Source organism: Pseudonaja textilis, chromosome 10, assembly GCF_049901715.1.
Source record: "Pseudonaja textilis isolate UNSWEBS1 chromosome 10, rPseTex1.2, whole genome shotgun sequence".
In the NCBI taxonomy this organism is placed as follows: Eukaryota; Metazoa; Chordata; class Lepidosauria; order Squamata; family Elapidae; genus Pseudonaja; species Pseudonaja textilis.
The window spans coordinates 22035300-22062467 of NC_141999.1; the positions used below are offsets into that span (position 1 = coordinate 22035300).

Genomic DNA, 27168 nt, shown 5'->3' on the forward strand with positions numbered 1-27168 from the left:
AGTCCATACATGTTAAAAATTTAATGGCCAAGGTTGAGAAACGCTGCCATAAAGCATGGCACGGCGGCCTGTGGACAAATAAGTGGATTCTTTAGCCACTTATCAAGATTACTGGCAAGTAACAAGAGAAATGTCTGCAGGGTGAGGTCAAAAAAGTCAAAATGGTCTCCACCACAGTGTGCTTAAAGCAGCCATCTTGACTGTTTTGAACCCACTCTGTGGGCATCCTATATGCCAGTAGCCTACAACCAATATAAATTTACTGGTTTACTAGTCCTCTAAAAGTTTGTCAGACTTCTGTACAAAAAAAATCTAACTTTTGAGGATTCCTTTTTTAATGGCTTTCATATTTCTTGTGGTAAATGCAACTTGCCAAGTGCAACTTATCATTGTTGAACTTTGCCCAAGAAATTTCAAGATATACCGGACTTTGGTTTCTACAGAACTGTTTTGTTCAATGAAGCTGAAAATAAACTTTAGTCTGATATTGTTTGAGATCCCCTGGTTCATGTTTACGTAGTTATTTTTATTTATTTAAACAACGCTTGCAGCTGCTCATCTCAGGACAGTTTTCGCACAAGCATCATTTACAAAATAAGCACCCCAAAATAATAATATGTGTCTCAGTACAAAAATCAATCAATGTTCAATTTGTAAAGACACAAATAAGACAATCCCCTCATCAGGGCTGATGAGGAAAGCTAGGATTGTATTTGTCTGGATCACACGTCCTTCTCCTGAGCTCACAAAGGAGGATTTTGGATCTTTTTTAAAAGTGCAAAAATAACTTTAAAATGTCAGTCCTCCTTTCTTTCTTTCTTTCTTTCTTTCTTTCTTTCTTTCTTCTCTTTCTTTCTTTCTTTCTTTCTTTCTCTTTCCTTCCTTCCTTCCTTCCTTCCTTCCTTCCTTCCTTCTTCTTCTTCTCTCTCTTCACACTCTTTCTGTCTTCCTTCCTCCTTCCCTCCGCCTCCCTCCCTTCCTCCCTCTCTCTCTCCTTCCCTCCTTCCTTCCTTTCTCTCACCCCCTTGTTTCTCCTCACTCCTTTCCTCCCTCCCTCCTTCTTTCCTTCCTTCCTCCCTTCTTTTCTTCCTCTCTCCCTCCCCCTTGGTTCTCCCTGCTCATTTCCTCCCTCCCTCCCTTCCTCCCTCCCTCCTTCCTTCCTTCCTCCCTCCTTTCTTCCTCCCTCTCTCCCTCTCCCTCCTCCTCCCTTCCTTCCCATTCAATTCATTGCCCAACCTAAAACAACCAATTAATACCACCATTTCTTAATTTTGTCTGCTTTTATCAGCTCAGCCTTTTGCGGGGAGGGGGCAGAGCAGGATTGCAACAGAATTTTGTGGCGCTGCAATTGATTTCTTTCGTGCCATGAATTACACCCTACTTCACCTGACTCGGCCCAAAAAGAACAGGATGGAAACAAAAGAAAACAAAAAAAGAGCAATCAGCCACTGTTAGAGTCAATGCAACACGCATATGCCTGATTAAAATCTATCGAAAGAGGGAAACGTAACTTCTGGTTGTTGTTGGGTTTTTTTTCCAGGCCTTGACCTGCTGCTCTGCGGATGAAACAATAGCAGAAACCTCTGTCTAAGGTTGCCGGCCTCCGGACTCCTTCTTCTCAGGACCAGGTGGAGCATTGTACGAATTGGTTTTTTTTATTTTGCAATTTGTCTGGCGCTGGCACTCCCGTCGTTCCCAGAGCTGAATTACAGGCGGGACCCACCGCCTGCCTTGAAACCTGACCTTCCTTCCCTGCAAGCTTGAACCTGTCCACCTCACTTGTTGACTTCACTCTCTGCTTTGTGGCCTATGTGTTTGTCTGATGCTCTCAAGCCGTTTGTTATTTCCTCTTCGGTTCTCCCCCACGCCACACACACACACACACACACACACTTACTACTTCACTATTCATTGCCTTTGTCACTTCAATCCTCCAGTTCCCTTCCTCCCTCCCTCCCTTCTTTCTTTCTCTCTTTCAAGCTGGCTGGGCTCCTTCCTTCCTGACACACGCAGCAGTGCCCTCGCTGACCTGCAGGTTGGCAGCAGGAAACTCCGTGGCAAGCAAGCTCCCTCCTTCCTCAGCTCACCTGGGAATCCCAGCATGGCCATGGCACCTGGGCCGACTTGGATGCCCCGCTGGACGGGAGCCCACCGTTCTTTGGAGAAAGCCCTCCAGGGGTTAACCAAGCTGCAACAGCTGGCGTGCCAACCTCAGGTGGCCCTTCGGAATAGCCCACCTCACCTGCCTTCCCTCCTGCCCCTCATCTACCAGCACCTGAGGCTTATTCGAGAGCATTACGGGGCCGGTTTGGCCGAAGTTTGGGAATCAGATTTCTTTCGCATTTTTCTCCTGAATCTGCTGGAAAAAGTTAAGCAAGCCACACGGCTGTTCAAAAGAGGGAAAGACAAGGAGGAGATTTTGCTGGAAGGCTCGGCTGCCAGGTAAAAAATAAAAAATGTTTTATAATTGTTTTATTTTCATTGCATTTGTTTTTTTTAACCTCAGGATCTCACTTCGTTGTTTTAAAGTTGCATTTACCTCGAGGTCTGGAAGCGGCTTAGAGCTGTCTTCGGTCAGCTCCAAAGAAATAGTTTTTTAAAATGTTAAAATTACACCGCTTCAATGAGCGGCAATGTTTTTGATTTATTAAATAAATAAGCAATAATTATACATTGTGGCTAATTGAAATGGTGTAGTTTGAATGTTTTAATAATCTTTTTACTTGTTTCATAATTTGTAAGCTGCCTAGATTCACTTTAGAGGGAATTTGGGCAGCATAAAAATTTAGTAAATAAAAATAAAGAGCACCGTATACACCTACTTCCTCAAGCATGAGCATAATTATTCTTCAGTCCATAGTTAGGATTTGAATTATGAAGTGTTCCCCTTTCTCTTATCTAACTGTAGATAACAATAATAACAACAACAACAACAATTTTAAATTGTGATACATTTGTAAATGTTCAGTTGACCGAGTTTCATGTTTAATGAATAAAGGAATAATTATTTTATTAATAATTTTAAGAAGATACTTGGCTGATACTTAGGATGCTGATCAGTGCCAGTCAATATTTGAGATACATTTTGAAATGTTCAGTTGACTGAGTTTCACGTTTAATGAATAATAATAATAATAATACTACAAAATGATGACGACAACAGCAATAATAGCAATAATAATAGAAACCAAGGTTGAACTATGTGATGTTGCATTGTTATGGGGGACAATAAAATCTGGAACGAAACATGTTGGAGAGAACCAGAATAGTAAAGAAATGAGGAAATTTTGTGCATGAGAGAAGAATAAGTAGAAAGCATCATCCTAATCACCTCATCTTTGTGACTGTGAGAAGATCTTGATGCCTAGTTGGTGGCTGGTACTTAAGGAATGATGGGCAGAAAATGTTTTTTTATTTAGCCTTTCAGTATGTTGTGCCTTTTATTACTTGTTAAATTGTTCAGTTTAGGGCAGTATTTCTGAACCTTGGGCACTTTAAGAGGCATGGACTTCAATTCCCAGAATTCCCCAGCCAGAAACGCTGGGGATTTCTGGGAGTTGAAGTCCATGCCTCTTAAAGCGCCCAAGGCTGAGGCACTAGTTTAGGACCTCTATTCCAACTGCAAATATCCAACTCTCCTTATACAGATGGATAACAGTCACGCAAAACTGATCAAAAGAACACGTCTAATTAAAGATCTGTCTAAATATTATTTGTGGCCTTGTTGATGCTACCTAAGATGGGTAGCCGAATAAATCTTTTAAATGCATACATATCCAAGCCCTACAGAACTGAGAAGGGAGGGGAAGAAAAACATTTATATATACAAATGCAGGTAAAAAGGCAAAAAAACTTTTTTTTATAATCATTCATTTTTATTTTCATTGCATTTTGAAAAAAATTCAGGATCTCTCTTTATTGTTTTAATGTTTTATATGTTACGATCACCTTTGTGGAACTGTAAAAAAATAGTTTAAAAATATTAAAACTACACGGTTTCAATTAGCTGCAATATATAATTATTTATTTATTCATTTAAACGTAGCTAACGAAGAGGAACCAATGAAGAGACAGCAAGGCGATTTTCAAAACGAAGCGTGAAAGCAAATAGTAATTTTTAAAAAGCCGTATTTTATGTCCAAATAAAGTAGAATAACTCTAATATCATCATAACTCACTATCCTCATAACTCCAGTATTCAGGGGAAAATGGACAACCAATTTTTGTTTTGCACTTAATGTGCAGCGTTTTTCAAAGTTGAAGATGTTAAGATGTGTGAACTTCAACTCCCAGAATTCCCTCTTCAGCTGGGGAATTCTGGGAGTTGAAGTCCACCCCTGTTATAATTGCCAATTATTGAGAAACGTGACTCAGGATTGCCTTTCCAACAGAAAACTGTAAAATAGAAAAGACTGGACAGCCATTTGTCTGGAATTGTGTAGAGTTTCTGCTTGAGTAGCAGATTGGTCTAGAAGTCCCTTTCAACACTGTTTATTCAGTCACTTTGGCCCCAAATCCTGCTTAAAAATTATAGCTTGATACTATAGGCTTATCAACCCTTTGTTAAAAGCAGAAGGAAAGGGTTGATAATCGAAAATAAGAACCATGGTTTACACTGTTTCCCCTTTATCAATGAATGATAATATGGAGGTTTGATAACCAGCCTCTCCTCTCCCCACCTGTGGGCCCCCTCAGATAAAAAGCTAAATTCACAGGTGCCAGAGAGAAAGAGAGAAACCAGACTGGATTTTGGGGGCAAAAAACAGGGAGTGCCAGCTTATCAAACTACCTTTGGCACCCTCTGGGTCTGCATGAAGTAGTTAACCTGCCTCAAAATATTCCGTTGCTGTAATTTCTGTATACAGTAGCAGAACTACTTCCTCTTTGCAAAGTAAGAGTAAAATTCGCTGCGTTTGAATCAGGTGTGTTGGCCCAGGTTATTATTTATCCCCCTCCCAATCCTTGTCTGGCTTCCCACATCGGGCTAAGTCATGGTTTGTTAAAGGGGTGGCTGTAAGGGGCAGGAGGCCTGAAAATCCAGGCCGCACAGTTGCAGCTGCCATCTTGACTTTTTTGACTTTCCCACTTTCGTCTACCCCACTGACACTCCTACTTTACTTCAGCTTAGATTTCTGACGAATCCCTGAATCCATGGCTAAGCCACAATCGGCCTACAAACCAAAACTGTTTGCTTTCCGCCAACGGTTTGAGCCGACCGGTAAAAAGGATTGGGAGGATGTCTTTGTGGTTTTATTACAAGGCTTATTTGGGCCTCTTGCAACCTGGTTCTTTGGCCTTTCAATCAGTGGTGGGATTCAAATTTTTTTACTACCGGTTCTGCGGGTATATCTTGATGAGTGTGGCAGGAGAAGGATACCGTAAAATCTCCAGTCAGAGGTGGCATTTGCCGGTTCTCCAAACTATTCAAAATTTCCGCTACCAGTTCTCCAGAACTGGTCAGAACCTGCTAAATACCACCTCTGCTTTCAATCTCAAGCTGTGCCCCCCTGTTAAATATAAATGCCCCCTCCAGGTTTGATTGGTTATAATGGATGTGGTGGCTCAGTGGCTTGTCGGTCAGAAAGGCCAGCAATTTGACGGTTCGAATCCCTAGCACCGCGTTAATGGAGTGAGCTCGTTATTTGTCTGCCAACCTAGCAGTTTGAAAGCATGTAAAAAAATGCAAGTAGAAAAATAGGGACCACCTTGGTGGAAAGGGAACAGCGTTCCGTGCGACTTTGGTGTTTTGTCGTGCCGGCCATATGACCACGGAGATGTCATCGGACAGCGCTGGCTCTTCGGCTTTGTAACAGATGAGCACCACCCTCCTAGAGCCGGCTAGCATGTATGTGCGAGGGGAACCTTTACTAATGGTTGCAAGTATAAAGGAGATCGGGGTTGCACACTGCCCACATCTGGATAAATCTGACAATGATGGTCAAGGCCCAATCTGAGGTTCATTTACCCTGTCTGTAAAATGGGTGCTTTAAAAGATGAAGTTTGGGGGTCCCAGGCCTCTCATGGGCCTCCTCAAACATGTCTCTTGCGTCTTGCTCTACCCTTTGTTGACGTTCTAACACACATTTATGGGTGATGGAGGAAATTCATGGCTGTTTGATGCCTGTCTCTTCTGCAGCTGCTATAAAGCATCCTATTGCAGAGTTTCCAGGCTCCAAGCAAACACAGAGCCATGTTAAAGTTCACCTCTTTATGTCTGGCAGACAGGTGGGACGTGAACAAATTCACTTTTCTCCAGGCCAAACGTATCAGCAAAGCTGTTCAATAAAAACCAGACTGTCTTTTCTTTTCTTTTCTTTTCTTTTCTTTTCTTTTCTTTTCTTTTCTTTTCTTTTCTTTTCTTTTCTTTTCTTTTCTTTCTTTTTCTTTCTTTCTTTCTCTCTCTCCTTCCCTCTCTCTCTCTCTCTCTGTCTTTCTCTCTCTCTTTCTTTTTGTCTCTCCCTCTTTCCCTCGTTCTCTTTCTTGTTCTCTCTCTCTCTCTCTCTCTCTCCCTCCCCCCTCCCTCCCCCCCTCTCTCTCTCGGCAGTGTTTGCAAACCATTATAGATTTGCAGGCCTGCTGAAGCTGACAAGTAACAGGATAACAGAGTTGGAAGGGACCTTGGAGGTCTTCTAGTCCACCCCCCTGCTCAAGCAGGAGGTCCTATACCATTCCAGACAAATGGATGTCTGGTCTCTTCTTAAAAACCTCCAGTATTGGAGCATTCACAACTTCTGAAGGCAAGCCGTTCCACTGATTAATTGTTCTAACGGTCAGGAAAATTTCTCCTCGTTCTAGGTTACTTCTCCCTTCATTAGTGTCCAACTGTTGCTTCTTATCCTGCCTTCAGGAGCTTTGGAGAATAGGCCGACCCCTTTGTCTTTGTAGCAGCCCCTCAAATATTGGAACCATGCTATCATCTCACCCCTAATCCTTATTTTCGAGATACCTAATTCCTGCAACTGTCTTCGAATTCAACTTTTCCTTCACTTCTCGTTGCAGGAGGAACCTGACAAAGCTTTCCCTGATCTTCAGTCACATGTTGGCTGAACTACAAGCCGTGTTTCCCAACGGGGAGGACCAAGGCAGCACGTACCAGCTGAGCAAGCAAGAGGCCCAGGTCTTCTGGAGGGGCACCTGGAAGGAACGGTGAGCCCCCAAAAACCAGTTTTGCAAGACCTTTACAACTCCTTCCCAGGCGATGAGATCTGTTCCTCATCACACGTCTTGCTCATCCTTTTCGCATGCATCCTGTCTCTGCTGCTTCCCATCGGTAGTACAGGAAGTCCTCGACCTGCGACCACAATTGAGCCTAAAATTTCTGTTGTTAAGCGAGGCATTTGTTAAGGGAGCTTTGTCCCCTTTTTCCCCCATGGCTGTTAAGTGAATCACTGCAGCTGTTGAATTAGCGACGCGGTTGTTAAAGTGAATCTGGATTCCCCATTGACTTTGGTGGCAAACATTTCCCTGGAGCGCTACGTCATAAATACAAGTCAGTTTCCAAGGATCTGTACTTGGATCACATGACCTTGGGGAGCCCACAATGGCCATAAATGTGAAGAATAGCCCTTAGTCACTTTTTTTCAGTGCCATTGTAACTTTGAGCAGTCCCTAAACAAATTGTTGTAAGTCGAGGACTAAGCAAACACTGAATGACTGTAAGCCTCCCAGAGTTATCTTGTAATAAGATGGATGGCCAATAAATTTTATAAATGAATAAATAAATGTTATTCTCCAAGTTCTTGAGGTTCAAACAATTCTGAGTCCGTTGTCCTCTGGAAAAACGTTGAATTCACCCCAATTTTATCGGGATTGGGAAAAGCAATACAAAATGATTTCAACAAGCTTTTAAAAGTCCAAATTGACTTGAATTTTTTCTCCTGATTAACGACTATGATTGACTATTGTTGTTCTTCGGCTTTGATTGGACTCTAAGTGGTTTTTTTGTCGATGTTTTGTGACATTATGGTTGGTTATATCCACTACTTTAATCCTGTTTGTCTATAATCGATAGGATTGAAAGATTCTTAGAATTGACGTCGGATGGAAAGGGCCTATCAGCCTAGAAACTGTTATTACCTTGTTTTTTTTATGAGGATAACAAGAAAGAGCATTCACCTTTGAACTGAAATGGTTTAATGACATCTCCAATTCCCAGACCTAAGATCTATAAAGAGTCTACTTATCGCTTTCTTGAACAATTTTGAGAGTTCCCTCTGCGCGCTTCTTATGGGATGCTGAAATCTGCATGTTCCTGCCCATAAGTATCACTTTGATTCGCAATTCCCCTCGGTCCTACTCTTGCTTTCTCATATAAACAGAATGACAGAGTTGGAAGGGACCTTGGAGGTCTTCTAGTCCAACCTCCTGCTCAAGCAGGAGACCCAATACCCATGATGGCAAACCTATGGCACGGGTGCCACAAGTGGAACGCAGAGTCATTTGTGCCGGCACGCGAGCTGCAGGCAAACTTACCTCACTACGCAGGTGCGCGCATCCCAGCTGATTTTTGGCTTGTTTGAGACCTTTTTCGGCCTCCCAGAGGTTTGAGGAAAGCTTCTGCAGCCTTTGCAGGCCGAAAAATAGGCCCGTTTCATCACTTCCTTGATTTCTATCCCTCTGTTTATGCAGCCTAGGACTGTGGCAGCCATAACCTCTCCTTTTTCTCCTCCATAGGAGCCTGGTTCCCTGGTCTGAATTTCAAAAAGGCCTCCAGCAAGTCCATTCGGTAGATTCTGGTCCGATGGCCATAGCTTTGAAGTCCACCATTGACCTGACCTGCAGTGGCCATATCTCCATATTTGAATTTGACATCTTCACACGTCTCTTCCAGGTAGATCCTGGGCAGCTATTTATTTATTTATGTTTCTTTAACTTTTCTTTTATCCCACCTTTATTATTTCTATAATAAATATACTTGATACTCCTTCCTCCTCCTATTTTCTGCACTACAACAGCCTTGTAAGAATGGGCTGAGGTGAGAGAGGAGGACTGCCCAAGGTCATCCAACCGGCTTTCATGCCTAAGGTGGTACTAGAACTCACAGCCTCCTAGTTTGTAGCCTGGCACCTTCACCACTGGACCAAGCTGGCTGTCATGCCATGAACCATGTTTCTATTTAACATCAAAAATGAAACAGGCCACGGATAAAGGATAGACGCCGTGTGTTTTTTTTAAAAAAGAAGAAATTTGGAAGCCTTTTAGGAGCAAGCGAGATGAATTGAGGGGTGGGGGCGAAGACAGCTGCCTCGTAACTCATCATTTATGTTTGTGATGTTGTTCCTCTCTCTCTCTCTCTCTCTCCCTCTCTCCCTCTCTATCTCTTTCTCTCTCCTTTCTCTCTCCTCTTTCTCTCTGTCTCTCTCTCTCTCTCCTTTCTCTCTCTCTCTCTCTCTCTTTCTCTCTCTCCTCTCTCTCCTCTTTCTCTCTCTCTCTTTCTCTCTCTCTCCTCTCCCTCTCCTCTTTCTTTCTCTCTCTCTCCTTTCTCTCTTTCTCTCTCTCTCCTCTCTCTCCTCTTTCTCTCTTTTTCTCTCTGTCCTTTCTCTCTCTCTCTCCTCTTTCTCTCTTTCTCCTTTCTCTCTCTTTCTCTCTCTCTCTCTTTCTCTCTCTCTCCTTTCTCTCTCTCTCTCTCTTTACTCTTTCTCTCTTCTCTCTCTCTGTCCTTTCTCTCTCTGTTCCTTTCTCTCTCTCTTTCTCCTTTCTCTCTCTCTCTCTCTCTCTCTTTCTCTCTCTTTCTCTCTCTCTCTCTCTCTCTTTTCTTTCTCTCTCTCCTTTCTCTCTTCTCTCTCTCTCCTCTCTCTCCTCCTTTCTCTCTTTTTCTCTCTGTCCTTTCTCTCTCTCTTTCTCTCTCTCTCTCTCTCTCTTTCTCTCTCTCTCTTTCTCTCTCGACTATCAGTTGATGAGTTGTTGATCGTGGGCAGGATGTGGCTTTGCAAAGTCCATCCTTCGAGGCAGCCAGGGTGGGTGGAAAGCGAGGGTCACCAACACCCCAGAGAGAGAGAGAGAGAGATGGGAGTTGCAAATGTTTCCACTTCTGAGAGAGGAAAAACACCTCACTCTTTTCAAAGGTGTGGGTGGAGAAGCACGCAGCTCAATCAACAGCCCTTCCTTGGCTCAATTCACCAAAGTAAAACCGCAAGAGAATGTATGTCGAAGGACCCCTTCGGGTTCAAACCGGCGGCTCTGTCAAAACTGATCCCTTTTGCTGGAATTTTCCAGAAAGGACCATCAAGGGGGCAACTGAAGAGAATTAGGGCCTCCTCCAGGCCGTCCTAGCATCTAAGGACCACAACATTTTCGGTGGAATGATTGTGGGTGCAGGGCAGGCTGGTGGCGGAAACTGTGAGGTCCAGAGGAAGCAGTGATGCTCTCCCCACTCTTTAGCCACATAGACAATTGGTGCTACCACAGTGGAAAAAAATTGCATTCTGCCATCTCCGGCACCCTGGGTTTGCAACACCTTGCAAGACGAGCAGGCGCGATGAGCAGCATACATTTGTTTAAAAAAATAAATAAAATAAAGAGGGACAAAATAAAAAGAAAACATTATATCAAAATCCCAGGATGGCTATCAACAATGGAAGCTATGATATATATCCAAATATATTAGACGAAACCAAAATGATAAGATACACTCAATTACTAGATAAGCCAGGAAGATTAAAAAATGAACCAAGAACGGAGAGTAATGATAGATCAGTGGTCTTACTTGCAGTTGCAAACAAGATATATAAAAAGGATATAGAAGAATTTGGAATAGGTAGAACGTCACAACAAATCGACAAAATTTTATTAGGGTTAGAAGAAAAATATATAACTAAAATGTAGAATTATTTACTCAAATTTGATAGGGAGGGGGAAATTGTTAAAGGAACAATGATAGCCTGGGTGAAAAATTTTGGAAATTCTGGGAGGGAAAAAAATAAATACTTTTTACAAAGAGTTCGTAGTTTCAACATATCGTAGAAAACACCCAGTCCCGGCAGAGAGAAGGAATCAAGTTGTAAAGTTAATTTGGAATTACTGCACAATCACAAAAGGCTAGGGCCAATCCCTTCGAAGTTCCTTGGAACCTCATTTAATTGTTCCCAAGAAACGGCTGCCAGATTGAGAGATAAACTGTATAGTTAGACCTTGATTTGCAACGGTTTGTCTGCTGACCGTTCCAAGTGAAAATGGCACTGAAAAAAGGGACTTCTAATCGCTTTTCACACTTCATCGTCTTTTAATAATCCCTTGTAGAGTGGAGTCTGGGCGACTGGATGGAGCTGAGTGTTTACTGGCCGGATGCCCTTCCTGTTGCCAATGCGGAGTTTTACTCAGCAGATAAATTCTCATTGTGCCCAGAGAGAAATAAATATAGGATCGAACTCACAGCCTTCTGATTGTGAGGCCACCGCACCCCTCTATCGTTTTTTTACACTTATACTCTCTAAATTTGTCTATTAAATAAATGAATACGGGTATTCCTCAACTTACAGTAGTTTATTTAGTAACCATTTGAAGTTACAACAGCACTGAATTAGTGACTAAGGGCCGTTTTTCTCACGACCGTTGCAGCGTCCCCCATGGTCACGCGATCAAAATTCAGAGGCTTGGAAACTGACTCGCATTTATGACGGTTGCAATGTCCCGGAGGGGTCACTTGATTCCTCCTTTTGCGACTCTATGACAAGCCACGTCAACGGGGAAGCCAGATTCACTTAACAACCATGTCACTAACTTAACGACCGCAGCGGTTCCCTTAAACAACTGTGCCAAGGGAGGCCGTCAAAGGGGCATTAAACGCACTTAATGACCATCTGGCTTAGCAACAGAAACGTTGGGCTCGATTGTGGTCGTAAGTCGAGGACCACCCATTTTGTAGGCAGAACACAATAAGGTCATTCGCTCGAATTCTGCGCGTGCAGGTCCTGTTTACTCACACCTGACAACACACCACAAAATGATCAGTCTGCCAGGCTCAAGCAGCTGTGTGAAATGAGAAAACTGAGTAATAAACTGTGATTTATCCTGAGGCAATTTTTAAAAATTGCTCTGAATTTGTCAGTTGATTCTCTCAGTTTTTTCCTTGCAAAAACCTGTTGGCTGTGTAACGTGAATCTGATGGCATTTTCTACGATCTGCTTTGCTTGCTCATCTAATTCTTTTCCGGTTTTCTCTTCACAGCCTTGGCCAACCCTGTTGAAGAACTGGACTTATCTAGCAGTAACACATCCAGGTTACATGGCGTTCCTCACTTACGACGAGGTGAAGGCACGGCTGCAGGCATACGTCAACAAACCTGGCAGGTAAACTCTCTATGGGTTGTATTAATCTGGGGGAGGGGTTGGATCTCAAAAGAGCTGCTGTTCTCACCCACACCCTTTTCCAACAAATCAAACACCATCCAAAAGGAACAGAAACCTTGGAACGCTTTTACAAAATAATTAGCTGTGATAAGCGCAAGCCTTGCCATACTGTGCAAGACTTGCAAAAAAAGATAACAGACAAGAAATAATTTGCAAAATAAGAATCTTCAAATACAAACTCAGGATACTGGAATGTCCACGAGGCTGGAGTTTCAAAACGTTTTTGCCTTCTGCAAAGTACGTTCGTTTCACAGCTGGCTTTTATCTTCTTGAAGTAGGGGCCGTTACCTTGCAGCCTTACTCCCAAGTTGCCTGTGTAGAGAGTTGCCTGCTCTTCCCTATGAGCAATCCTGCGTGCATGCACACTTGGCACAGGCTCCTCGGGAACCTCCTCATCACTGCTTGCAGCCCCCACAATCTCTGAAGGCAGCAGTCCACTCCCTGATGGTCCTGGCCCCTCATCTGAGTCCTCGCTCTCCTCAGCCGTCTGTACCTCCTGCTGGCTAACCACAACAGTTCCTCTCTCAGGCCCCTGCTAGTTGATCTTATCATAAACTTTAATAAAATATTTTTTTTAAAAATCATTTTTTCCTGGAAGCGCTGTAAAACTGCATATATATTGTTACAAGTATTTCTCGCTTAACGATGGACATTGAGACTCCAATTTCTACCATTAAGCAGAGAGGTCATAAAGTGCAATGTCGCATAGCCATATTGCTTAGTGACAGGAGTTCCAGCAGTCCCCAGTTACCCTCCTTATCAGAACTTTCGATTTCCCACCGTCTTCCCCACTGACCTTGTGGGAAGCCGGCAGAGAAGGTTGCAAATTGTGATCACATGACCCCCTTGGCTGGAGAATTCTGGGAGTTGGAGTCTAGACATTTTAAAGTGGCCAAGGAAGTTTTTCTTTTCCTAACTTAACTTCTGCCACCACCACCCCACAACTTGGGTTGAAACTAGCTTGCTCACAGAACATTCTCCGTAGCCATAACTCTCCCTGACACCCCAATTTTGGATTCACTTCTTGCTGTCTTTCTCCCCCAGCTACATTTTCCGACTCAGTTGCACCCGGTTGGGCCAGTGGGCGATCGGCTACGTGACGGCTGATAGAGGCATCTTACAAACCATCCCAGAGAAAAAATCCCTCTTCCAGGCCCTGGTGGATGGACACAAGGAAGGCTTGTGAGTATCAGAGGTGCAAGTGGACATAAGAGGGTTATCTTTGATCAGAAATCCACAATAGAGTCCTAACATCTTACTGAGTGTGGCTCTGTTGGCTGTGGGGGAAACTGGGGAAGGGCAAAGTCCAGCTGGGCAGAGCAGGAGAGAGGTAGAACAAGGGAGAGAAAGTTTAGAGGAAGACCCAGGCCCACCCCTTCTTCATCCTAGGGCACGTAGGGAGGAATGGAGAAGGGAGCAACGTGGGCTGCGTGGCTTATGGGAGAGGAAAGGGCCCTGATTCCCTTCATTAGCTGCAGCTGGGAACGCAGTGTATAAAAGAGGAAACTGCGCACAGCAAGTTGTTGGGAGCAAACATGAATTTATCTTGTATCATGGTGGCTTATCTGTGCTCTTGGCGTCTTCCCAACTATGTGAATTTTACTGTGTATTCAAGTCTGAAATTCCTTCTCCTTCCTTGCCAAACTAAGTACTTCAGTTTGGCTTGTTTGGACTTTAAGTTACATTTTGTGTTTACCCTGTTTTGGACTGAATTTTCTACAATTAAAAGCTGTTTCTGGGAGAGTTTTTCTCCAGCCGAAGGTAACCTGGATATTGGGGGCAAAGTTGGAGATAATAAAGGGAGTCTTACTGCTTATTTGACTGTGTTGCCTTTGTGCCGCGCCCCTTTGGGTTGTCATACTTACTTCCTCTGGATCAACCAATGACGCAACAGAACGGGCAAGCTGTCAAAATCCCCGGAACAAAGACTTTTGAGTTGGTCCAAATTTGGATTTATGGAATAATGTAGCTGTGGAGTTATATTTATCTATTTATTAGATGTTTTATTCCGCCTTTATAACTTCGTTAAGTAATTCAAGGTGGCAAACCTACCTAATACAAGTAGTCCTCGACTTACAATAGTTCATTTAGCGACCGTTCAAAGTTACAACGGCTGAAAAAAGGGACTTATGACCATGTTTCATACTTACGACCATTGCAGCATCCCTGTAATCACGTGATCAAAATTCAGACACTTGGCCACTGACTCATATTTATGATGGTTGCAATGTTCTGGGGTCATGGGATCCTCCTTTTCTGACCACAAAAATCAACTTGCTGAGATTCACTCAACAAGTGTTGCTAACTTAACAACTTCTGTGATTCGCTTAATAACTGTGACAAGAAAGGTCATAAAACAGGGCAAAATTCCTTAACATATGTCTCACTTAGCAACAGAAAGGCCAGGCTCAATTGTAGTCGTAAGTCAAGCACTACCTGTATTCCTTCCTCTTCCTATTTTCTCCACAACAACAACCCTGCGAGGTGAGCTGGGCTGAGAGAGAGAGGGACTGGCCAAAGGCAACCAGCCAGGAATTCTGGGAGTTGAAGTCCACACATCTTGAAGTTGGGAAGGAGGTGCTTAAAAAGGTATCTCTGTGCTCCATCCAATCTTGTAGCTACCTGTATCCAGATGGGAAAAACATGAATCCGGATCTGGCAGAGTTGATGGAAGGCTCCACTCGTAATCGAATTAAGGTCTCGCAGGTAAGTTAGTCCTTACAAGCCTTTCAGATGTTGTGTATATAAAGGTGTTAAGCTGGAATGAATAGCTAAAGGCCTCACACTCTTAGGAACCATTCATGCCATAAACTTCTGTTGTTTTCCAGAAGATGATAGATAGATATAAAAATATAGATAGACAACAGAAAGATGATGATAGATAGATAGATAGATAGATAGATAGATAGATGATAGATAGATAGATAGATAGATAGATAGATAGATAGATAGATAGATGATAGATAGATAGATGATAGATAGATAGATAGATAGACAGATAGATAGATGATAAATAAATAAATAGATAAATAGATAGATAGATGATGGATAGATAGATAGATAGATAGATAGATAGATAGATAGATAGATAGATAGATAGATAGATAGATAGATAGATAAGATAGATGATAGATAGATGATAGATGGATAGATAGATGTGTGTGTGAGAGAGAAAGAAAGATAGAGATAGGCAGGCAGGCAGGCAGAGAGAGAGACAAACAGACAGAAAGAGAAGAGGAAAGAAAAGAATGCAAAAGGAAGAGAGAAGATAACAGAAAGGAAAGGGAAGAGGAGAAAGAGGAAAGAGAGAAGAGAACACAAGGAAAAGGAAAGAGAAAGGGAAGAAAAGAGGAGGAGATGAACAGGACAAGGAAAGATAACGGAAGGGAAAAGGAAGACAAGAGAAAAGAAAGGGAAGAAAACAACACAGGGGAAGAGGAAAGGAAAGGCAAGAAGGAGAGGAGGAGAAGAACGGGGAAAGGGAAGAGAGAAGAGAACAAAGGGGAGAGAGGAGAGGAAGAGAAGAATAAAAGGTTTTCAAATTTCTCATTCTCACTTCATTGGTACCTTGGTCCTTAACAGCTTTGAAACTCATCCAGTTGGGTACTCCACACATTACTCATCATTTGTTTGGTACTCGACGCATAAGCTCAAACTTCTCGGCGTCAGCTGCCTTGTGACTCACTATCTTCACTCACTCTTCCTGATGGGAAAAGTTTGGTACTCCTTGTGCCTCCCGGAACGAATTAACAACGAGCACCCAGGTACCCCACTGTTATCTGGACTCTGGTTTCACGCCTCTGCCTGTCTCTTCTCTTCTTCCTCTGCAGGAACAGTTCGAGCTCTACAGCCAGGTGGAATCCACTTTCCAGCTTTGCAAAATCTGCACCGAGAACAACAAGGACGTTCAAATCCGTCCGTGCGGTCATCTTCTCTGCCGGGAATGCCTGAAGTCATGGCAGGTGATTTCCTTCCCCTTCCCTTTCTATTTTTATTAAAACCTTTTCATTAAGAGGATCCATTCTATAAAATACACATGAAAAGAAAAGCCGTAGGCAGGGATGGGCTTCTATTTTTTTTAGCAAGGGGCTCTCTGCCCTAATGATTGGCTGGGTGGTCATGTGGCTAGGTGGGCGTGGCTAGGCGGTCATATGATTGGGTGGTCATGAGACTGGGTGGGTGTGGCCAACTCGACACCACTGCCAAGAATGTAATAAGGGTTAACAGAGAGGCAGTTTCCGTAAGCAACACCAGAATGTTTCCTTCCTGCCCTCCTTACAGGATTAGCCCAGTAATTTCTTCTACCAACAGGTTCTCCGAACTGCTTAGAATGTTAACAACCGGTTCTAGCGAATAGGCGCAAACCGGTAGAATCCCACCCCTGGTTCTAAACTCACCTCCTGCAAGCCTGCACGATCTCCCAGTCGTTTCAGCAGCTGCCGCGCGACACTATTCTGTCCCGCGCAAAGCAGCTGCGCTTCAAATTCAGAGGATAAAGGTGAGGTGGGAGCCCAGTCAGGCAAGTGGGCCCAAGAGCAGATTTAGTCTCCGCTGCTCATTGCTGCTACTAGCTCGCCAGAACCGGGCTGAACCGGTCGAATACCACCACTGAGTCAAATAGGGAATTAGTCTGGAATCTTTTGGTAGGCACAAAGAGAGCAAGATTTGACATGCCACAAACTTTAGAAATCAAAGATAAGGGTGAGACAAGAGTATTATGAAGCCTGGAGTAAAATGTATCAAAGGCTAGAGCCGAGGAAAAAGAAATAAAGGGTTGATGCTTTATAGAAATGAAAGCAGTGGTGGGATTCAAATAATTTAACAACCGGTCCTCCGCCCTAATGACTTCTTCCAACAACCAGTTCCCCAAACTGCTCAGAAAGTTAACAACCGGTCCTCCCGAACTGGTGCGAACTGGCTGAATCCCACCACTGAATGAAAGTTAAAGTTTTGTAAACCAAAGAGAACGGAATATAATGGACAACTATGAGATGACACGAATGCATGAGTTTAAAAGGTGGTTGTAAATATGTATATATTGTAAATAAATGTATTTAAATGTAAATAGTAATAACATGCAGCTAACGCTATACTAATAACATAAGGGAAAAAGGAAATTAACTGTTATGTGTATCGCTATACTATAGTTTTTATGGCCAAAATGATGGTCAAGAAAGTCGCACTGTGTTCAATTGTTATTAATGTTTATTCAATAACATTTATTATTAAACAAAAAAGATTTGACATTACACACACACACCGGCCTGGAATGCTGTTGAACCTCATCTACTGCCAATCTGGGAAGATTCCTGCAAACAGGCGTAAGCAATAGAGTAGCCAATTGAACTCTTCGTGGGTGGAGCTGCCTCTTTGAGTCATGGGGGCGGGCAAATAATCCTAACGGGACCCTCTCTGCTTCTTTGCCAGCTTTCAAAATCCCCCACATGCCCCTTTTGTCGCCAGACGATCTGGGGCCATGAAGATGTGGAGGTCAGCCCGTATAGCTCCAAGGAGGGCAGCCCTACCACCAAGGATGAAAGCGACGAGGGCGACCTGGAGGATGTGGACCTGGTGTTACAACAGCTGATGCTCATGCGGCAGAATCAAGGGGTTAGTGCAAGGGTGGGCTTCAAAAATTTCAGCAACCGGTTCTCTGCCCCGGTTGCCGGGTGGGCACTGTCAGGGTTCTGGCATCCACCCCCATTCAAATCGTGAGCCACAGATTTATTAGGAGTGAAACATGCCAGTGCTACCTGGGTGTAGCTAACACTGAGACACATCATTCATTCCACCCTTGACCCTGGTCTTCTCCCCACCCCCTGGATGTATATTCTCCAATGGGACACATCCATAGCCAAGAGTCATCAATCATGCTCTCCAGTAATAATCTTGTGTGCCAACAGCTTCGCCTGCCTAGCGATTATCTGAGGCATTTAAGGAATGCACTGCTTTCCCCCATTCCCTTCCTGCTGGCCACTAAAAAGACCAAAGGAGTATTTTTTAGTTGACAGGTATGGCCATGGTGGGGGTGGCCTTGTCGGCCTCCTGCACCACGGCGGGAGGGGGGAGGTATTTTCACCCTCCCGGGGCTCTGGAGGCTTTCTTCGAGACTCCGGGAGGGTGAAAATGGCCTCCAGAAGCCCTCTGGAGGCCAGAAATGGGCCTGTTTCCAGCCCATTTCCTGCCTCTGTATGGGTCCTGTACTTACCTAGCATCCAAAACAGGCCGCGTGGAGAGTCTTGGGAGGGATGGGCAGGGCCAGCCAGGGGTGGGATTTGCGGGTTTGCCCGAACTGCGCAGCATCTTAGCTAGAGGATCGCCCCGAACCCATGTGAATCCCCAGCAGCCCACCCCTGGGTCAGTGTGAGATGAGGCGCGCTTCCTGATTTTGAGGAGCATCACTTTTGCACCCAGGGGCGCCGAGGAAGGAGTGGGTGGGGCTAAAAGGTGGCAGCCAGGACCACAGCATTGAAACTCCACCCCTTTTAAGATGTATGTTGAGTAGAGCAGCCAGGTAACATAAGATGGAGCCTGAATGCAGGTTCGCCCAAAGCCGTCTTGATATTTTTATCCCTTCCTAGGTTGCAGTCTCCTTAACGTTCCACGCCGGTCTCCTTTTTTTAAATATATTTTTATCAATTTATATCTCACTTTCATTATTTTTATAACTAAGTCAAGGCACGTAACTTATCTAATACACTTTCCTTCTCCTATTTTCCCCCACAACTGCTACTCTGTGGGTGGGTTGAGTTAAGAAAGAGGGACTGCCCTAAATTCCCCCAGCTGACGTTCATGGCTAAGGTGGGACTAGAACTCACTGTCTCCTAGTAATTGGCCCAAAATCACCCGGTCAGTTTTTGTTCTGAAGGTGGGACTAGAATTTACTGTATCCTGGTGATTGGCCCAGAGTCAACCAGTCAGCTTTCACGCCAAAGGTGGCACTAGAACTCTCAGTCACCTGGTGATTGGCCCAAAGACACCCAGTCAGCTTTCCTGCCTAAGGCAGCACTAGAACTCTCAGTCACCTGGTGATTGGCCCAAAGACACCCAGTCAGCTTTCCTGCCTAAGGCAGCACTAGAACTCTCAGTCACCTGGTGATTGGCCCAAAGACACCCAGCTAGCTTTCCTGCCTAAGGCAGCACTACAACTCTCAGTCACCTGGTGATTGGCCCAGAGACACCCAGTTAGCTTTCGTGCCTAAGGCAGCGCTAGAACTCACCATCTCCTAGTTTCCAGCCTGTGGCTTTAACCATTACACCCAACCTGGGTCTTTTTTTCACCCCTGTCGGGGAGGGGTTTCTCTGTGGAAATGGGGGTCCCCCTCAATCAACTGAACCGGGGATGAAACGTTTTCCCCCCTTTTCTTTGACTGTCCTGAATGCCTCAGAACAATTCTCCCCCTTTGCGTGGATTGTGACGTGCGGCCGATTGCTTTCCCCTCAGGATGTTAAATGAGTGGGTGGGGGAGGAATTCACCCTGTCCTTTCTCCCTCCTCTGCTCCAGAGAGCGGATCCCGTTTCACCTCCGGATCTAGACCCTCCGTTGCAAACCCCTCCGGTACCCCCAAGACTAGATCTCCTGCAGCCGAGACCTCCAGCCCTTCCTCTTCCAGACTATCAAGTAAGTGAAATCCTCAACAACAGTTCATTTAGTGACCACGATCGCAACAGCACTGGAAAAAAAGTGACTTAGGACCGCTTTTCACACTTAACGACCATTGCAGCCTCTCCGTGGTCCCCTGATCAAAATTCAGACCAGCTTGGCAACTGGCATGTACTTATGACAGTTGCAATGTCCAGGAGTTATGTGATCCCTTTTTTGTGACCTTCTGACAAGTCAAGTTAATGGGGAAGACAGATTCACTTAACAAACCGTGTTAACTTGACTTAACCGATTGGCAACTTGTTATGGCCTGTTGGCTGCCAGCCCCTCCAGCAGCCAAATTACAGGAGGAGGAGGAGGAGGAGGAGGAGGAGGAGGAGGAGGAGGAGGCAGCATCAGGGCAACTTGGAAGCTCCGAGGGGGAAGAGGGAATAAAGTTGTCAGACAGAGTGACAAAGGCGGAGCCTGGGCTGTCCTTCAGCCCTCAGGTGGACAGTCAACAGCCCCCAGGTCTGGAAGTGGCTGATGAGGAAGAGGAGGAAGAGCTGGGTCCAGTGCCTGACATGCAAATTCACAGAACGAAAGGAGAGCAGTGGAAATCTATGGGCCGATCCTTGGGACGGAAGAGCCACTGCTGCTAGCAAAGCCCCACACTAGCTCTGGGGATAAAAGGCAGGGGGCAGAGATGAATAGATATGGGCAGACAACTATTCCTCTCCCTGCTGGACAGACTTGTTATCCTGCGGTGAGAGAGGAACTTTTTGCCAGCGCTGCAGCGGCTCCTAATAAAGGAATCATTGGTTTAACTTCAGAGGGTTGGTCACGTTTGGGGAGCAACTGTGACAAGCAAGGTCGTAAAACAGAACCACAATCACTTAGCAAGTGTCTTGTGTCAGCTGTGGAATCCTTATTAAAAGCTGCCGCACCGCTGCAGAGGGGGGCTGCTGTTGTTTGAGTAGCTTTCAGTAGACAAAATAGATATATAAAACCTTCAAGGCCATTCTCTGTGGCGCAGCCAGAATTGTAGCTGAAGGGTGATTGGTTCACATGATGTATGAGGTGAAAGAAAAGGGTGTAGCTTGAGTCTTGTGGGAAGTCGGGGACGAAACTTTAGTTTCGGAATTCCACAGAGGTGCCAAGTTTCTGTTTTAATAAAGCACTTTGAGATGATGGTTGTCTCGGAGTTACTGATTGGAACGGATCATTTCTGGAACTCTGGCAGTCTTGCTTAGGAGCAGAAACGATGGGCTCCATTGGCGTCATAAGCCAAGGAGTACCTGTATTTTGTCATGGGAATAAGACTGCTGGGTATCTAAGACGTCGATGCCAGTTATCTCCTCAACACCCCAACCCATTTCTTCTGGTGCCCATTTAGACCCACTCCTCTTCAAGCCACTGGATCAGGGATCGCCCGTTGCCGAGCCTTCCTCGTGAACACCCTCCGTCCGTCAGCTCATGGGACAGCCCCGCAGCTTCTCCAGTTGAGGAGAGGCGAGAGGGATCCCAGCAATGAGTTGCTTCCAGACCATCCGAGTAAGCAGGTAAGGTCGGCTAGGATCTAGAGTACAGGGTCTCCAAGCGTTAAAGGGCTTGTGGACTTCAGCTCCCAGAATTCCTCAGCCAGCCGTGCTCTTCCTGTGCTGGCTGGGCAAATTCTGGGAGTTGAAGTCCGCAGGTCTTAAAGCCGTCATGTCTTGGAGACTTCAGGATTTTTATCCACCCATTTGTTACGGGCAATCTGGACACACTGGGTTGTTTTCCCAGGAGAAAAGGCCCCAAATGAGATATCTTCTAACTTCTACACAGCTAAATCCAGATCTTCCTGAGTGGTGCATTAGTAAGACCACACCTAGAGCACTGCATGCAGTTTCGGTCACCACACGATAAAAAAAGAAGTTGAGACTCTAGAAAAAGTGCATAGAAGAGCAACCAGGATGATGAGGGGACTGGAGGCTAAAACATACGCTGAACGGTTGCAGGAACTGGGCATGGCTAGTCTAGTGAAGAGAAGGACCAGGGGAGACAGGATAGCGGTCTTCCAATATTTGAGGGGCTGCCACAGAGAGGACGAAGGGATCAAGCTATTTTCCAAAGCACCTGAAGACCAGACAAGGAATAAAGGATGGAAACTGAACAAGGAGAGATTCAACCTGGAAATAAGGAGAAACTTTCTGACAGTGAGAACAACCAACCAATGGAACAGAAGTTGCCTTCAAAAGTTGTGGCAGCTTCATCACTGGAAGCTTTCATGAAGAAACTGGACTACCATCTGTCAGATATGGTGTAGGGCCTCCTGCTTGGGCGGGGAGTTGGACTAGATGACCTACAAGGTCCCTTCCAATTCTGTTAATCTGTAATCTATAATTTTGTCCTCTTCTAGGGTCATATCTGATCTGCGCTGCCCGATTGGTGGAATCAAGTCTGGGAGAGCCAAACAACGGTGTCTACTCTGTCCTTCCACATGGCCGGATGAAGGAGAAGTTGGTTTACTCACAGTTCTGAGGCTTCACCCAGCTTGTCTTCTAACCGAAGGAAATCCACAGAGCAAAGTCAAGTGCTTTTGAGATGACAATCAGGATATTTTTAGGAATGTTTTACATAACAGGTGTCTTTTTCCGGACGAACTACCATGATTTTATGATTCCGCATTGCTACCATCTCAAGAATCACATTTCCTTGTTTTGGGAAAAGAGGACCTATCGGACAGTAACTGCATGATCACCATTCATGCCTTATAAACGATAGTTCTCAACCCTTTCTTCACCACAAACTCCCTTCAAATACCTTTTGTGGCCCGGTGACATCATGGCCATGGTGGCACAGTGGTTAGAATGTAGCATTGCAGGCTAATTCTGCCCACTGTCAGCAGTTCGATCCTGACCATCTCAAGGTTGACTCAGCCTTCCCTCCTTCCAAGGTCGGTAAAATGAGGACCCAGATTGTTGGGGGCAAGAGGCTGACTCTGTAAACCGCTTAGAGAGGGCTGGAAAGCACTGTGAAGGGGTATATAAGTCTAAGGGCTATTGCTATTGTCCCCCAGGGCTCCGCAGACTACAGATTGAAAACCACTGCATTGTAGCATGGTCGCCTTCTTCATTTTGGAAAGAGGGTTGATTAAAAAGAAAAAAAGACTTTTCCGCCTTATTTCTCTCTAGGAAGCTGTACACGTCTTCTTCAACAGGAGAAATACCCTCTTTTTCTGTTCAAAAGCTTAGAGAAAGCAGGACTTTTAGAACTAAACTTAAGTTGAACTAGCCTGTTGCCTCTGGATACCGTCTATCCGTTTCCTGGGTTGAATGGATAAAATGGTGAAGCCGTCCACTAGGTGGTGCTGGTGTCCCAGGGAGAAAAAAAAGGGGAAAATACCAGGTGGATTTAAATCAAACTTTTTTTTAAAAAAAAAATAGGTACTCCGTTCTCTTTGGGAATTTTCAATTATATTTTTCTCAGGTATGGATGTGGGTGCAATCTATTGTTTATTTAATTGTATCCCGCTTTATTATTTTGGCTTTATTATTTTCACACATAGTTCAAAGTGGCAAATATCTCCAATTTTCCTACCTTTTCCTCCGGTTTTCCTCACAACAGCCACCCTCTAATTTTAACAGTTTCTTGGATGAGAAGTAAAATATTTTCCAAAAAAAAAAAAAAAGCCAAGAAAGTCCAGCTGCTTTTTTGAAAAACCACCTTTGGGACAACCAAGACTTGTACAACTAGTCCTCGACTTACGACCACAATGGAGCCCAAAATGTATGTTGCTAAGCAAGACACTTGTTAAGTTAGTTTCCTCCCTCGCTTTTCACGACCTTTTTTTGGCCCGGTTGTGATGTGGATCATTGCAGGTGTTCAGTTAGGGGACACGGTTGTGACCTGAGGCTGGCTTCCTCATTGACTTTGCTGGTCAAAGAATCACATGACCTGGGGTGGGATTCTACCGGTTCGGTCCAGTTCTATAGAACCGGCTGTTATGATTCTGCACAGTTCAGAAAATCAGTAAATCGTGCCCCTAGCTGGCCCCTCCCTTCTCCACCCTCCCTGCCTAGTCAGTCCTTATCGTGCATACGCAACATCGCTGACTGCGTTCTCTACCACCCAGTCACTCCTTAAGGTATTTCTTTTTTTCCTCTCCCGACGATCAGCTGTTCCAATGATCGGCTGTGCTGGGATTCCCCTGGCTGTCTTACTGCTTCGCCCGGGAGGCTTCCCTGCGGCCCAGGAGGCAAAAAGGGGCATACCGTGGGGGAGGGAGGAGCTGCATTTTTTTTACCTTCCAGGGAAGGAAAAAGGGAGGAGGAAGAGGATAGGGAGGAGGAGGAGGAAGAGGGGGAGGAGGAATGGAAAAGGAAGGTGGGAAAGAAGAAGAAAGGAGGAAGAGAGGAAGAGGAAGAAGAGAAGGAGGAGGAGGAAGAGGAGGAGGAATGAAAAAGGAAGGTGAGAAAGAAGGAGAAAGAGGAGGAGGAGGAAGAAGAAGAGAAGGAGGAGGAGGAAGAGGAGGAGGAATGGAAAAGGAAGGCGGGAAAGGAGAAAGGAGGAGGGATGAAGGACAAGGGATGGAGGAGGAGAAGGATGGGAAAGGAGAAAAGGAGGAGGAAGAGGATGGAGGAGGAGGAGGAGAAATGGAAAAGGAAGATGGGAAAGGAGAAAGGAGGAGGAGGAGGAGAAGAGGAGGAGGAGGAGGAGGAGGAAGAAGAAGAAGAAGAAGAAGAAGAAGAAGAAGAAGAAGAAGAAGAAGAAGAAGAAGAAGAAGAAGAAGAAGAAGAAGAAGAAGAAGAAGAAGAAGAAGAAATAGTGACACCTACCCAGTCACATGGCCATGCCCACCTAGCCATGTCCACTCAAAATTTCCACTACCAGTTCCCCAGAGCTGGTCAGAACCTGCAGAATCCCACCTCCGCTAGATCCCTCTGACAATGAACTGCTGTAGAGCAAGGTGCCACCTATTCTATGCCTGTGTGTTTGGGTTTTTCTTGCCTAAGTGTAAAACCTTACTTGTATCACCGCTGGACTGATCCCCTCTCCTCCAGGAATACCCCTCCACTACTCTTCCCGGGGGTCTCCCTTCCCCGCCGCTTACCCGCTTCTTGCTTGTTTAGCAAGAGGATATTGATCCGTCTTCTCCTAGGAGGAAAGTCTGTTGACTGCAGATGCTTTGCTGAGATCAGCTTCTATTCCAGGAACCTCCATCAATGCAACGGGACGGGTTGGGTTGCAGAAGACATGAGGAGGCTCCACGGGTGCAGGGTGAGGTGGGGGAGACGAAATAGGAGAGCCCAAAAAGGGTTTGGCCCAGAGAGACCTTGGGGAACCCACCGTCCTGGAGCCCCTGCTCAGGAATGGCCTCCACAGGGAGTCCTCAACTTATAACTGTCTGTTTAACGACCGTTTGAAGTTACAATGGCACTGAAGAAAGTGACTGGCCCAAAGTCAACCAGTCGGCTTTCATGCCTAAGGCAGGACTAGAACTCACCATCTCCTGGTGATTGGCCCAAAGTCACCCAGTCAGCTTTCATGCCTAAGGCAGGACTAGAACTCACCGTCTCCTGGTGATTGACCCAAAGTCACCCAGTCAGCTTTCATGCCTAAGGCAGGACTAGAACTCACCGTCTCCTGGTGATTGACCCAAAGTCACCCAGTCAGCTTTCATGCCTAAGGCAGGACTAGAACTCACCGTCTCCTGGTAACTGATCCAAAGTTACCCTGTCAGCTTTCATGCCTAAGGCAGGACTAGAACTCTCAATCTCCTGGTAATTGGCCCAAAGTTACCCAGTCAGATTTCATGCCTAAGGCAGGACTAGAACTCACCGTCTCCTGGTGATTGACCCAAAGTCACCCAGTCAGTTTTCATGCCTAACGCAGGACTAGAACTCACCATCTCCTGGTGATTGGCCCAAAGTCACGCAGTCAGTTTTCATGCCTAACGCAGGACTAGAACTCACCGTCTCCTGGTGATTGACCCAAAGTCACCCAGTCAGTTTTCATGCCTAACGCAGGACTAGAACTCACCGTCTCCTGGTGATTGACCCAAAGTCACCCAGTCACCTTTCATGCCTAAGGCGGCACTAGAACTCACCACTTCCTGGTTTCTAGGCCAGCAATTTCACCAAGCCATTACAGGTAGTCCTCGACTTACGACCACAACGGTCTCCAAAATATCTGTTGCTAAGCGAAACAGTTTTGCATTCCCCTCCCCCTCCGTCATGACCTTTCCTGCCCCAGTTGTTAAGTGAATAAGGCTAAATTATACGATGAACGGTTGAAGGACCCGGATATGTCTGGTCTAATGAAAAGAAGGACTTGGGGAGACATGATAGCAGTGTTCCGATATCTCAGGGGCTGCCCCAGAGAAGAGGGAGTCAAGCTATTCTCCAGAGCACCTGAAGGCAGGACAAGAAGCTACAGGTAGAAACTAAAGAAGAGAAGCAACCTAGGAGAAATTTCTTGACAGTGGGAACAATTAACCAGTGGAACAGCTAGACTCCAGAACTTGTAGGTTTTCAAGAAGAGATTGGACAGTCAGTATAAGGTCTCCTGCCTTGGACAGGGAACTGGACTAGAAGACCTCCAAGGTCCCTTCCCACCCTGTTCTGTGTTCTTGTTCCCAGAAGGGTGAGCTTGCTTTTGAATCGCCGCTCCTCTCGCCCCCTTCCCCCTCGCCATTCTACTCCCTCCATTTGCTCCCTGTGAATATCACTGAATTGCACAGACATTTTGCTCCCTGGAGGATAAGGGAGACACTAAAAATAAACTTTGTTTTTTTTAAATTTGGTTGGGGATACGCAAGTCCCAGCTGTCCTGTGTGACTTGTAGTATCTGGTTTCCCCCTGCAGTTCAGGAGGGAGGGATGTGTCGAAGGACGTACAACCTATTTTCGCGGCGGATTCTCCCGCCTTCACGGACATTCATACCCAAAAAAAGTCAGAATGGCAGCTGGGGTTATGCCCAACTCTTGTTTATGTGCGACACAGATGGCTTAACAGAATGACGGAGTTGGAAGGCGCCTTGGAGGTCTTCTAGTCCAACCCCCGGCTCAATCAGGAGGCCCTATACCAGTGGTGGCTAATCTTTATGGGCTCCTGTGCCAAAAATTGCATGCACGCTAGTACCCAGAATGCAATGTGTGCCTCCCAGTGCCCCCTGGGTGTGTGCATGCAATCCCCACCCCCGTCACCTTACCTGCACTGCGGCTCACAGCCGATTTTTCGGCTAGTTTGAGGCCT

At 45.3% G+C, this 27168-nt stretch overlaps 1 protein-coding gene across 1 annotated transcript; it reads left to right on the top strand.

Annotated features, from left to right (window-relative positions):
* Positions 1-1379: 1379 nt before the first annotated feature.
* Positions 1380-23205, top strand: CBLC (Cbl proto-oncogene C). The gene is made up of 11 exons (XM_087940176.1): positions 1380-2442; positions 7000-7146; positions 8674-8830; positions 12166-12287; positions 13392-13529; positions 14966-15053; positions 16178-16309; positions 17775-17957; positions 19853-19969; positions 21327-21492; positions 22332-23205. The coding sequence occupies exons 1-10, from the start codon at positions 1823-1825 to the stop codon at positions 21462-21464; spliced, it is 1842 nt and encodes a 613-aa protein (XP_087796302.1). The 5' UTR covers positions 1380-1822; the 3' UTR covers positions 21465-21492; positions 22332-23205.
* Positions 23206-27168: the final 3963 nt, after the last annotated feature.